This window comes from Adiantum capillus-veneris, chromosome 2 (assembly GCF_014529385.1).
Source record: "Adiantum capillus-veneris isolate H3 chromosome 2, ASM1452938v2, whole genome shotgun sequence".
NCBI lineage: Eukaryota > Viridiplantae > Streptophyta > Polypodiopsida > Polypodiales > Pteridaceae > Adiantum > Adiantum capillus-veneris.
In genome coordinates this window covers 155,132,057-155,145,354 of record NC_140932.1, presented here as the reverse complement: position 1 = coordinate 155,145,354, position 13,298 = coordinate 155,132,057, and the positions used below count along the sequence as shown (strand labels likewise).

At 42.5% G+C, this 13,298-nt stretch overlaps 1 protein-coding gene across 1 annotated transcript in view; it reads left to right on the top strand.

The window, feature by feature from the left end:
- Positions 1-7,042: 7,042 nt before the first annotated feature.
- The window catches only part of TOR (target of rapamycin), a 184,186-nt gene continuing 177,930 nt past the window's right edge, over positions 7,043-13,298 (top strand). Inside the window, exons 1-2 of the mRNA XM_086491773.1 lie at positions 7,043-7,332; positions 7,536-7,874. Of these exons, the coding sequence (XP_086347899.1) occupies positions 7,213-7,332; positions 7,536-7,874 (459 nt within the window). The 5' untranslated portion in view covers positions 7,043-7,212. The remainder of the gene's footprint in view (positions 7,333-7,535; positions 7,875-13,298) is intronic.

Here is a 13,298-nt window from a genome sequence, read left to right as displayed (position 1 = left end):
TTGATTCTTGTTTATGTTGCTCTCTTTGTGTATTGTGATTATTCAATCAATCGTGTTGCTGAATTAATTTTGATTTTTTAATCAATCAAAGCCGTGTTAAAAGTGTTGGGAAGATTTCAAGAAGCTAACACTCTTTTCCTCTCTCTCTCTCTCTCTCTCTCTCTCTCTCTCTCTCTCCTACCTACCTAGTGCCCACATGAGGGAGTGGTAGGGGGTGGGAGAGAGAGAGAGAGGGGGGGGGGGGGGGGGGGGGGGGGGGGGGGAGAGGGGGAATATGCCGCTTATGCTAGTTAGAGCCAGAGACAGAGCTACATTACATATGTCATTACATAATGTACTATGAGATACGGGGTCGTTTCCATTGCTTATTCAGAGAGGGTTTTGGTCCTTTCTCTAGGGTCATGAGTTATGAGGATCAGAGATGTCTTGGGCTATATCTACTTGAGTTACACAAATATAGAGATAATTTACTGGAAAGAGATAGAGAGAGACAGTCCAAGAGACAGAATACAGATTTCTTTTCACTAGATATGGGACAACCAGAGGAGCAGTCATCATTGTAGAGCTCGGCCCACACTCATTCGGCCACTACCGACACTCTCATCGATCGAGCATTGGAGCTACAGAGATCCAGACGGTCACGATTGAGGAGAGGGGCTACACAGCATCGATGGAGACTACAATAGAGGATTCGAGCTATACTCTCTCGATATCTAGAGTGCAGATGAGGATGAATTCTAGTAGTAGTATCTAGTTCTTTTGTACCCAGACATGATATTAGATTCACCATTTTGTAACAGATTCTCATAGGTCATTTTGGCCTTTTGAAGACGTTAATATAACATTTCATTTCTCTCTCTCTCTCTCTAACTCACTCTCGCTCAAGCACATGATGAAAGAGGCTAGTGCTGCAAGGATTGGAGTCGGGACAGAGTCAGAATTGCTTAAGTTGAAGAACACATGGCTACAAGTTTTTTTTGTGGCATGCTATTTCCAGGGTAGCGCACCTCCAAACAAACGATGTCACATGTTCAAAATGTCAGCCATTGTGTTTGGATGAGGTGTTGAAATTGTTAATAGAATGCGGCAAGATGGAAAGGGAGATTTGTGAAGGAGTTGGGTTTGCTTTGACCATGTCTATAGGGTTGTGGGATGGACCACAATGCAGCACATGTGTATGATTCTCCATAAGTGTATTCTACTCATAAATTAAATCAATTATGCCTTACTTTACCATTAATAAACCCTAAACCTATAAAATACAGGATTCAAGAAATGCAAACCATTGCTATATGTAAGAGAAAACAAGAATATATGGAAGTGCAAATCATGTTTTGGAAAATGATGAATGCCATGCTATTAGACAACGAACATTGTTCAACTGATTTTTGAGGATTCATGGTCAATGAGGTAGGAGCAAATTGGAGAGCAATCAACACAATATTTAACGATGGTCTTGACAAGGTAACAGAGGGTAGAGAGTGTTCTTGTTTGTTTCATTGGGAGCAAAGCCTTCATATTCACACTAGTAGTGCATAAATTTTTCAAGATGAACACAAACGTCTATGTGAATTATGGCGTTGTGCTAGGAGTAATGATGAAGCCACCACCCCGTATAGAAATGTACGAGCTTGGTGGGCCTCAAAAAAGGTAGCGAATTCAATTTTTTCACAAATGGATTGCTGGCTAAGCAAGTGGCATGTATGATATTCGTGTGGGAGGAAACACTTTGTAGAAAAATATGATATTTTCAATGCAGTTTAAATGCGTCATTCTCAAATGCCATTGATGAGAACTTTGTTGCATGAGGTGGAGAATTTATCATTCATTCCCAGAACAAACTTGGCGGAAATAGCATGCCAGCTGGTTGGTAGGGAAGGGCAATAAAGAGATGTTGAGCTTATATAATGCATGCATGTCCGATCTATCCAATTTGTTACTTCAAAGCATGAAGATGCTTGCTTTTGTGAAGGGAAAATATCATGGGGCTTGGCCATCTACATAAAATTTGGCTCATCACATCGAGCAAGGACGACCTTCATGGGCAGAAGCAATTGCAAGAGAGTTTGAGCAACACATCGGGGATACTCCTCTCTATCATCGACTAGTTGTTGAAAGCGACAATGTTACAATATCTAGGAAGCGAAAACAAATGGGTCATGTCGACCAAGAGAAGAAAATGCTTCACACCAGCCTAAGTACCCTAGCAAAATGTTCCTAGGAATCACAAAGGTATGCATGCACCAAGTGGATTGGACACCCAACATGGCGATGAATATGATAAGGGACTAGTGGCAAAGGAGACTGAAATACATAAGAGAATGTGGGCAATTCCACGCATACCAAAGGGTAGTAGGATACAGTGTCAAGGATGGTTGGGTGCAAAAGTCAAAAAGTGAATAAAAACACGGTCTAGGGACATCGGCACCGTCATTCTAGGGGATTAAAACTTGGGATAGCGGAACAAATAGTGCACACATAAGAGGCTCAAAGGCTCAATTCATGTGGTTTTGCAACAACAGTGTGGATCACACGTGGCAAATTTGTAAAACCATCACACAATGTCCAATGAGAGTATTAAGTATATGGTCCATAGCGAAGTGAACAACACCTAGTGAATTGATGACTAGAGGTTGTAGAATACACAATCAAGAAGAGCACATGTAGAATGACATAGTGTACGTTATCTGCCAGGCATCTCAAATGCAGCTTCAAAGTGAATAAACTCAACAATTTCAATGGAGGCTCAAATTGTGGGGCACAATATTGTTAAGGCTAACATGCATGAAAAATTTATGGTAGTTCCCCCGTTCAAAGAGAGTTGTAGGAAGTTCACATTGCAAATAGTCCAATTTGTACAGACTTTACACATCGTATCGCACAATGCAAACCGTACATGGCTTACAAGCACGTTTACTTTCTCTGCCTTCGATACATTGGATTGGATGTGAACCATAACATGTTTATCCATCAAAGCAAGCTCACAAATGAAGATCTATTGTTAGTATTCAATTGTCCTCAAACTATGTAATTGATGATGTGAATCACTTTAGAATAAGTAGTGGATCCCAAGAACTACCAAACCATGCAAATTGTAACTTGTAATGTGGTTTTGGATATTTGTAACACTTTCCAAGAACTAATTGTTGTAACGTTGTTAATTTTTGGATGTGTGCATAATTGTAAGTTGTATAGCATCGCCCTCACTATTTGTAACATTTAGGAGGGAGAGAGAGAGAGAGAGAGAGAGAGAGAGAGAGAGAGAGAGAGAGAGATGGGGGCTGCAAACACTGCATGCTATAGCTCCCCATGCAAACATAGTTAAGACTCGACCTCATGGCCACATGTGGTTTGCAAGATACCGCTACCAAGCTTTAACATTGCATGCAAACTATGGAAATTAAACATAACTGTAAACCTCCTAATCAGAAAAAAAAGGTACATGAGAGAGTGAGAGAGAGAGAGAGAGAGGGAGAGAGGGAGATGGAGAAAAAGAAAAAAAAGCTCGCTCCAAAGCTTCTCCAAAAGCTTTGGAGCGAGTTTTTTTGGTTAAAATACAAAATTTAAGGAAAAAAATATAAAAAGCTCTCTCCAGAAGCTCTTTCTGTCCCAATCCCCAATCAAATGATTTACATGGATAACAATTGATAAGCTCGTTGACACTTGTGATACGCATCCAAGGCTAAGAAAATTTGTTGTCTTGTTTATATGAATGGAGGTGAGAGTCCTACCCTTTCTTAAAGATGTTTAAGTTATCTACAATCCTCGACCTTGAAGATAAAGACCTAGTCCATCTATAGACTTACTTCTTGTCTCGATGTATAGGATAGAAGAATTTTCATTTCAATCAATCTATGCAAAATTGCTTTGAATACAAAATTGTGTTTGTGGAAATACTTTCTTGTTATTTGGATCTAATTGTCTTTCAAAATTAGTGTCCTTTTGTGTCAATGTAGTCTATTTAAAACATCAACACACACACACACACAAACACACACACACACACACCCACACACTCGTATATGTGTGGTAGTCAGCACTCTCTTAACTTTAACCAACACTTACACCATCTAGCCTTCTCATAAGGCTTGGCCTTCATGTAAGTCTCTAACAAATTTGTCAAGCAATAGACTTGTTATCACTCTCATAAGCGGGTGCTACCAAAGCTTAGTTTAAAATAATAATCTATGATAAATTTCTTGACCTTGGTACAAATCTTGGTAGAAACCTTCCTCTCCTTAACCTTGTGTGTGTGGTGTTGGGTTGGGACCTCCTCTTTGGTGATTGACCCAGGGGGGGACCAACCTTGTGGGAACCCACCCTCTCTTATGGAACCTTTTTATTCTCTTTAGTGGGAACTTGCCATCCCTTGGTGGTTATTGAGCCTTAGTGGGAATTGGCCTTGGTGGTTGATGAACTTGGATATTGGGGACGAACATTAATTGCTCACCCTCCATCACAGGTACCTATTTTTGCCTACCTCTCTAGGTTGTGATTTGGTCATCCTCTCTGATATTCTATCCTCTCGGCCTTCTGCATGGTGTCACATCATCGCCTTGCGTTCTCTAGCACATGTACATCCCTTGTGTTGGCTATGGAATAGTGCTTCATGTATGGTAAACAAAAAGTCAAAATGTTTTATAAGGCTCTCTTTGCAAGCACGACGTTCAAGTTGTGGTAGATTGTGATGTGAAAGCCTAAAGTTAATGAAGAACATTAAATTGTACTCAAGTGGGGGGGGGGCGGGGGGTGGATGTCATCAACAGAGTGCAATTTAGTATATAATTTGGAGATTTGCATACATGTAAAAGGCATAAGAGCTAAAAAGGACTTATGAAAGGGTGCTCTATTGAATTCCATATATAATCTTGAGATTTGTATACATTTAATAGGCATAAAGGCTAAAATTAGACTTATGAGAGGGTACGTTTGTTTGTCTTAGAACGTGCGTGTAGAGTTGAGTTATTATGTGATTCATAATGGCTCCCATTATCCAAGAAAGTTCTAGGTCGTTTAGAGTGCTCCAATGACAAATATGGTTCCAAGGGAATTTTTCAAAGAACGCATAGAAAATTGATATGGAGCTACTTTTTGAATAGATCCAATTGTATGTAGCTTGTAGATTGATTACATGACTAATAACGCCATTGGCAATGAAACTTATTATAAGAAGGGTTTAGTGTTTCAACCAAACCTAGAAAAGTAAAACACAATTGTTATTACATGCTAGGGGCTTCTAAGTTCAGGTGTTTGGTCTATGTATGGGTTGCCATTGCCTAGCAGAAAAGAACTCTGTTAAATCCCAAAAGCATTTTTCTACAGTTGATTTGTATATTTAGCACATATGTATTTTTCTTTTTGTTTTCCTTACAATCCTATTCTAATCTGCAAAGTGGGGATCAAAAGGTATGGGCATTGGGCTTTCTTTTGAGTTAAACATAAGAAGCACCCACGAAACTTCAAGTTCCCTACATTGACTTTCCCAACGCTTTTCTTATTGATAATCACCATAAGAGCATTTTCCACTTCAAAGAAATGCATACGATTTGTATTTTTGACCACTATTTTACATTTCTCTATGTTTTATATCAATAAGGTAGCAACATGGCAATCCCCACATAGCTCACGTGTTTTTGGTGATATGTATATCAGTCTTTTTTGATGTAATGCCTCTCTCTCTCTCACACACACACACACACACACACACACACACACACACACACACACACACACACACACACACACACACACACACACTCATTTTCTGTCTGTGTTTGAGAGAGTATGCTCGCATGAGGCTCCCTGCATGTATGACCTGCTTTGCTCCCCTGCACACAAGCATCCCTCCTGTGCCCTCACTCCTCCTCCCTCTTTTGTCGTTGCTACTTGAGCTTTTCTGCTCTTGCGTGAGGCCCTAAGCCTCTATCCCTACTGCTCGATCTCTCGTGCCCTTTCGCAGTCCATCTCCATACATGCTGCTAAAGCCTTAGAAACCTTTGGGAGAGAATCTTCCATACTAATGGTTTTTTTATAAATTCATTATATTAATATATTAATATTTACTAATATTCTAAAAAAAGAGACAACACTCTCATGTGCTATGTAAGAGAGACAACACTTTCAAGTGATATACAAGAAAGTATAGGGGGCGCCCAATATGAGAAATAAAATAAGAGGGAAATCTATGAGATTTTTTGCTCTTTCTTCTTCTATTTCAATGGAGCACACAAGAGAACTACAAGTATGCATTTATAATTGGCGGTTCTCTCTCTCTCTCTCTCTAGGCAACGAAGGTCGTAGGGCCAACTTTAGGTAGTGAGGGTCGGCCATGCATTCCTGGCTTGCATGAAGGTTGAGGGATTGACACTTTGTGGAAGAGTTCTGGATATTACGGATGACCTCTAAGATGAAAGACTAATTTATCCCAGAGTTTTTGCACACGATGAGAGAAGTCAGAAGTAGAGATTCCATTTGTGCGCAGGTTTTTTCGCAGTTCAAGAAGCCTGCTCTAACGGGGCGTTTTCTTCATGGGACAAAGGATCTTTGTGGAATAGAGTTCGTTCGAGAGACCGATAGAAAGCAGCTGACTCCTCTAAGCAATAAAGAAAGGTTGTTCTTTTACTTCCTAGGTATGCGCAGTGTAGTGTGGTAGAGTCAATAGAGGTGGTGGGGGAGGTAGAGACGGTGGATAAGGCACTTCTTGGGTATGCTCAGTGTGGTGGGACAGAGCCGATAGAGGTAGTGGAGTGAGTGCTACTTTACAAACCTTAGGATTTGAGATGGATCTTGTGATGAAATGATTCTTTAAATGAGAGAATAACTTGCGTGACACATCCTCCAAGCTCTCTATATCTTCTCGTGCGTGCTTTGTATATCTCCATATCTCTCTATGTAAAATACATATGTTAGAAATATATTTTTCATATTAACAAACTTTCTCTATCTTCTCGTGCGTGCTTGTATATATCTCTCTATGTAAATACATATGTTAGAAATATAAATAGAAGCTTGTCTAGATTATTTGCGGACAATTTACCATAGCATTAACGCTCTAATGCTTCTAACGTAAAAATTTGTTGGAGAAGTTGGATTCCTCTGCGGTCGAGTGTCATGCGAGCTGCAGCGCCGCGGAAGCTCAATTGCGGGGTTTCCTTGTTTGGGATCGTTTTGCTGTGTGCGATCACGATGTAAGCTTCTGCAACTGCTGCTCCCATGGCTATGGCAGTTGCAACACCCGCTCCGGCTCCGTCTCCTGCAGCTCGTGCTCTGGGGAGCGGACCTGATACGTTGCGCCGTTTGCTAGCTGATTTGTGCACCCGTGGCCCCCCTAAGGTACTCTCGCCTTGCAATCGTTGTTCCTCATAATCTATCACGTGTATGGATTGCTGCACACATGCGCCAATTTCGAGCTCATGCATCATTGTACACTACCACATATGTTGGGCGGTGTTGAATCTGCCTGTACAGCCACATGAGTCTAACTGAACATCGACTTACAATGCATATGCCTCACTCTGTCCTCTTTTTTGCATTAGGATGGAGCTGCTTTACTTTTCAGAAAACATATTGAGGAGGAGGCCCGCGATTTGGGTGGTGAGGGTTTCACCCGGTTTATGGACAACCTTTACAATAAAATTAATGCCTTCGTGGAAAGTAGTGATGTAGCAGAAAATCTTGGGGCATTACGTGCAATTGATGAGCTCATAGACATGAAGCTGGGCGAAAGGGCATCAAAACTGTCACGTTTTGCTGGATACCTTCGGCACATCTTTGAGGAGAAACATGATCCTGATGTTTTAGTAGCTGCTAGCAAGATTCTTGGCCATTTTGCTCGAGCTGGAGGTGCCACTATGGCAGATGAGGTGGAGCGCCAGGTTGGGTACTGCAACTCACTCAATGCATTTTAGTGGTTCTGAGTTAAGAAGCAGAACTTACCAAAGAATCAAAAATGGTTTCCAGGGCAATGAAAAGTATTGCGTTAAGTCGTTAAGTCTTTCATTTTCACTAGGAATGAGTCTTCACAGAAACCATTGTCCTACTTGTGGGGTTGTTTCATGCTACAAATGTTCCATTGCTTTGTATCTAGGTTCAAGTTGCTAGTGCAGATATGAACAGGGGTAGCAGGTATATTGTACTGGAGGGGATTGTATAAGGTTGGTTTTTTTTCCCCATCAGCCATAGTCCCCCCCCCCCCCCCCCCCCCCCGCGTCCACCTGCCCTCCTCATTGCCATCATTGGTTGTCTCCATCGCATACACGCTCTCTCTATTCAGCCGCATTTACTTCCTCCTTGTGTGGTAGGGTGTGCCAGGCTGATTGAGCCGTGCATTGCATGGGCTGGCTGTTTTTATCTGCGGGAGAGCACATTAGTGCGCCATTGTTTGCTGCTGTTGTGTGTTAGAGTTTCACCTTGTGCTTGGTGGTGGCTCTAGTATGTCCGAGGAGGAGTGAGGGCTGCTTTCTGGTTGTATTTGAGGTAGACATACCTTTTCTGGCGGTATGAGCCATGTACGTGCCCACTTGGTAGGCTGGTGTAGGTGATGGCGTGTCAGACTATACGGATTTTGGCGTTTTGCGCTACTGGCAGTTTTGGGCAGCTTTACGTGAGCTTTTGAGGGCAGCTGCAGCTGGGGTTTGTGCTTTTGGAATAGATGCTTTTGGGGCTCTGCTTTTGGGCATCCCTTGTACTGTTTATAAGTGCCCTTGGGGTCACTCTTCCGAAGAGCATCTGGACACAGAGTCTCGGAGAGAGTTGGACCCGTTTCAACAGGATTGATTTGAAAAGCGGATATCATCAGATCAGAATCGCTCTGGGAGATGTCTACAAGACAGCCTTTCGGACAAGCTTCGGTTTATGTGAATTTTTGGTGATGCCTTTTGGCCTTACCAATGCTCCAACGACTTTCATCTGAATGATGGATAGGATTTTTCGAGAGTATAGATCATTTGTCGGCACTTTCTTTGATGACATTGTAGTCTTCTCCAAGGATGAAGTAGAACATAGATACGATCTGCTTCAGGTCTTTCAGGCATTGCGGGATCACAAGTTAGTTATCTATGCCAAAAAGAGCGAATTTTTCTTGTTGGAGATACACATTTTGGGACACATCGTCTCAGCATCACGAGTACAGATAGACCCGACCAAGATTAAGACTATACGTGACTGGTAGCTTCTCCTTTGCACATCTTGACACAGAAAGATGTGGGGACCGATAGAGGTGACTGCCTTTCAGACACTTAAAGAAAAACTGACAATTGGACCAGTGCTGACTTTGCCGGACTTGCAAAAGTCATTTGAAGTGGTTGTAGTCTGGGAGCGCTCTTAATGCAAGAAGGCCATGTGATTGCCTATGAAAGCCGATTGTTTTCAAGGCTAGAATTGACAACGCAGATTTATGAGAAAGAGCTATTGGCAGTGATCCATGCTCTTACTCAATGGCAACATTACCTACTTGGAGCCGATTTCGTAGTCTTCACTGTTCACACAGAAGCGGCTTTCGGAAAAGCAGATGTGATGGGCTAACATCTTGTCACAGTTTCACTTCCAGATTGTCCATGTTCAGGGACATAAAAACTTGGTGGCAGATGCTTTGTCTCGAAAGCCCCTAGTCTTGGCTATTTCCACGATTCATTATAGAAGCTTCAAGGACATGGTTGATCAATACGCACAGATCCAGGTTTTTATGATGTATTCACTCAAATACAGAATGGGGAGGTAGTAGCAAGATATTTTATACGGGATGGCTACTTGATGAAGAAAACGATGTTGTGCGTCACACAGCCATTGAGGGAAAAGGTTTTGACTGAGTGCCATTGTCCACCTTTTACGGGTCACCGCGGCATCGACACCACCTTGAAAGGTGTGAAGCGTTACTTCTTTTGGTCGAGACTCAAGAAAGATGTGGACTACTTTGTTCGCAATTGTTTAGTATGCCAAAAGGTCAAGTTTGATAGGCATAAGGCACGGGGATTACTACAGCCTTTACCCATTCTCACCCGCCCCTGGGAAAGTATTGCAATGGATTCATTTTTGATCTCCCGAAGACTCAAAGTGGGCATGATGGGATTTGGACTGTCATCGACAGATTTAGCAAGCAAGCTCACTTCATTCCAGTGAAAAAAACACGTCAAGCCGGATTATTTAGCAAGACTTTCAGATTGCATGGCATGCCTAAGACAATAGTCTCCAACAGAGATCCCCGATTCACGAGTTTGTTTTGGAGGGCTATTTGGTAGAACATTGACACATGGTTGCAGTTGTCATCATCATTCCACCCATAGACAGATGGGCAATCTGAGATTGCAAATTCAGTTGTTTTGGATTTATCGAAGTCTTACATTTCTGATCAAAAGACTCAATGGGAATTTTTTTTGCCCTTGGTGGAATTTGCCTATAATAACACGATCCACTCTTCGACGGGGAAGGCGCCATTTGAGATCATTGAAGGTGCTCCAAAGGTTCCACCCTTCCTTAAAAGCCGATCAGTACACGAGGGACTTGGACACCGCTGTTGCCAAGGTCCGGGAGGCTTTAGTGAAATCTCAAGAACGACATAAGAAGGCAGTAGATCGACATCGACGAGATTTGAAATCAAAGGAAGATGTTTGGGTGTTCTTATGTTTTGAGAATGCACGCCTAAGAAAACGAAAGGAAAGGAGCGTCTTTTCCCAAAGCTCAGGATGAGGTATTATGGCCCTTTCCAGATAAAATGACCTCTCCTTTAGATTGAAGTTGCCCGATACTTGGAAGATTCATAATGCCTTTCATGTGAGTCTATTGAAGCCTTTCAAAGGTGATGTGCTAGTTGATGGGGAGCCTGATGAGCAATCCGAAGTGGAGGGAAGCGAGGAGTTACTTGTTCCAGAATAGATTTTGGCACACAAAGACAAAAAGACAAAAGGTAAAGTGATTGGGCGGTTCTTGGTTAAATTCAAGAACTATCCTGCACTGGATGCGAAGTGGATGGAGGAGGAGGACCTAGCAGATACTCCTCAGATTTTGGAACTTTACCTTGAGGCATTCGGTTTAGCGTAGTCTACTCCGTTAGAACCCCGAATTCAGCGAAGGTGAATCTAGTGCAACGGGTTTGCACAAGTGGGGAGTCACTCCGCTCCTTTGTCAACGGATTACCCCGATTTTGAATAGAGTCACTAATGTCCCCTTTGGGTTTCAGGGATACTAATGGGCTGACTTGTATTCTGCTGTATGACTTTATGACAGGAATTCTCAAAAATGAATGTGATTGATTTGTACTCGACTTGTTTAAGTGCAGGAACTGAAAGACGAAATGGCTGCAACATTTTGGTCTCATAAATCTCTATAGACATAATTGCAATAAGGATTAGTTAATCGGACATCCATGAGGTTCGGAATGGATCTAGATGCGATTACTAAATACGTTGCCGATGGTCATGGTCTGAGATTTGGAATGAATTTGTCTGTGATTTGTCATGTCATGTCCTGTGATGTGACCGTCGTTTTGTACAAGTGGTAGATGTGTTGTGTCTAGTGCGTCGGTACTAACAATCAATGTCTACTAAGACACTTTATGGCCTCTGTCTATTTTTGCAGGTGTAATTGAGACAATTATTTCAAGAGGGGGGTGACGTGGCAGACACACACACACACATACATACATACACACATATACAAATTGCTGACGTGGCATTATACGGAATCCCGCGTAATGCGCTGATCGTTGACATGGCGGACGGTACGGACAGACAGTACGGATCTCCGCAAAACGCGTTGACATGCTGACGTGGCAACGTACGGATTTTTTTGTAAATTACGCTAACTACTTTTGGCAATCCTTGAAGACCAGTTGCTTTTAGAACTTTTGTTTTTGAGTTTAATTGATTTGGGGCTCTGCTTATGGGTATCCCTTGTAAGAATAAATAAGCCCAAGGGCCTCACTCTGCAGGGCATTTGGACGTAGAGACTGAGAGTGAGCATCCGCGGGCTTAGTTGTACTTTGCACACAGAATAGTAGAAAAATAAATACCAAAAGGGGCGCGAGTTTTTGGGGCCAATACCTCTTGGCACGGAACTACGTCGGGCCGTGTTCTCTCTTTTATTCTGTCAGTTAAAGTGAATCTCTGCTGTGTCGCGACAGAATCTTGACTTGTGGTGTCTAAGTTTGTTACAGTTTCTTAGAGAATTTAGACAATTCAGAATAAGGTGCTAGAGGAAAGGGGTGGCTAGCAGGGCTACCAGCAGATCACAGGGCACAACAAAGAACAAAAAGGTAAGCTAGGTCCATCGTATAATTTGGTCAAGGGTACTTTTTGCCCTCGATGCAAAGTGGATGGAGGAGAACATCACAAATTCTCTTCAGAGAGAGTTGTACCTTGAAGCCTTTGGATTATGAGCAGTGTCTATGCCAAAAGTTACCAATCAACAGGTTGAATCTGGTGGAGTGCAGATTGCACAAGAGGTGAACCACTACACTCCATTGTGACAGATTGCTTAGATTGAATAAAGTCACTGTAACCGGCCCTTAGGGCAATAGACTTTAGCTTTCGCCCGATCATTACTTTAACTTTACTACGCAAAGGAACTTCGCGAATAAACCTGTGATTGGAAATTACACTTCAAATAAAACACGACTTGGCATCTAGAGTGCTCCCAAATAGACAGTGTCACGAGGTTGTGGCAACCACTAACCTTAGTTGTTGGTTTCTTTCCCTTTATTTTTCTTTAATTTTTGGGACCCTCTTTTTGAAGCCACAAATGGCCGGACAGCAAGTGTGAAACGGTCGATGGCCGAGGGTTTCACCCGCAATCGGGAAGGGCAAGTCGCCATGTGATGGTCGGGCCTGTCGGAACTGGAATCCGAGCAGTAAAAGGGTGTCTAAGCTAAGTTCAAAGTCATTTAGGCCCCTCGCTACACTTATAAGCTGGTGGGTACTAGGAAATTAACTCAAAAGAGGCAAATTGGACCCTTGGTGGCTCCAGAGCAATCTGCCAGCTTGCATGAAGAGGGGGCGCCCAAATTTGTGAGAGAAGGTTGATTTTGATCATTCAAGTGCTACTGTGTGTGTGAGTAGTAAGTGCATGATCACAGCTTTAATGGAAAGCTTGCCTTCTCCCTTGCTCTATGTAGCACGATGATTCCGCTCTCGTGCATCTCTCTCCCCCTTTGAATACAAAAACGTGATGCCCCGTTCGAGGGCTTTTCATCCGTATGTACAATTTTGTGGGTTCATGCGCGATTACTGAGTCAAGAGTCTCTTGCACAAGTACCGGATTAGCTAGTTGCTAATCCGCCGCAGGTACAAGTGAATTTGGGGAGATTT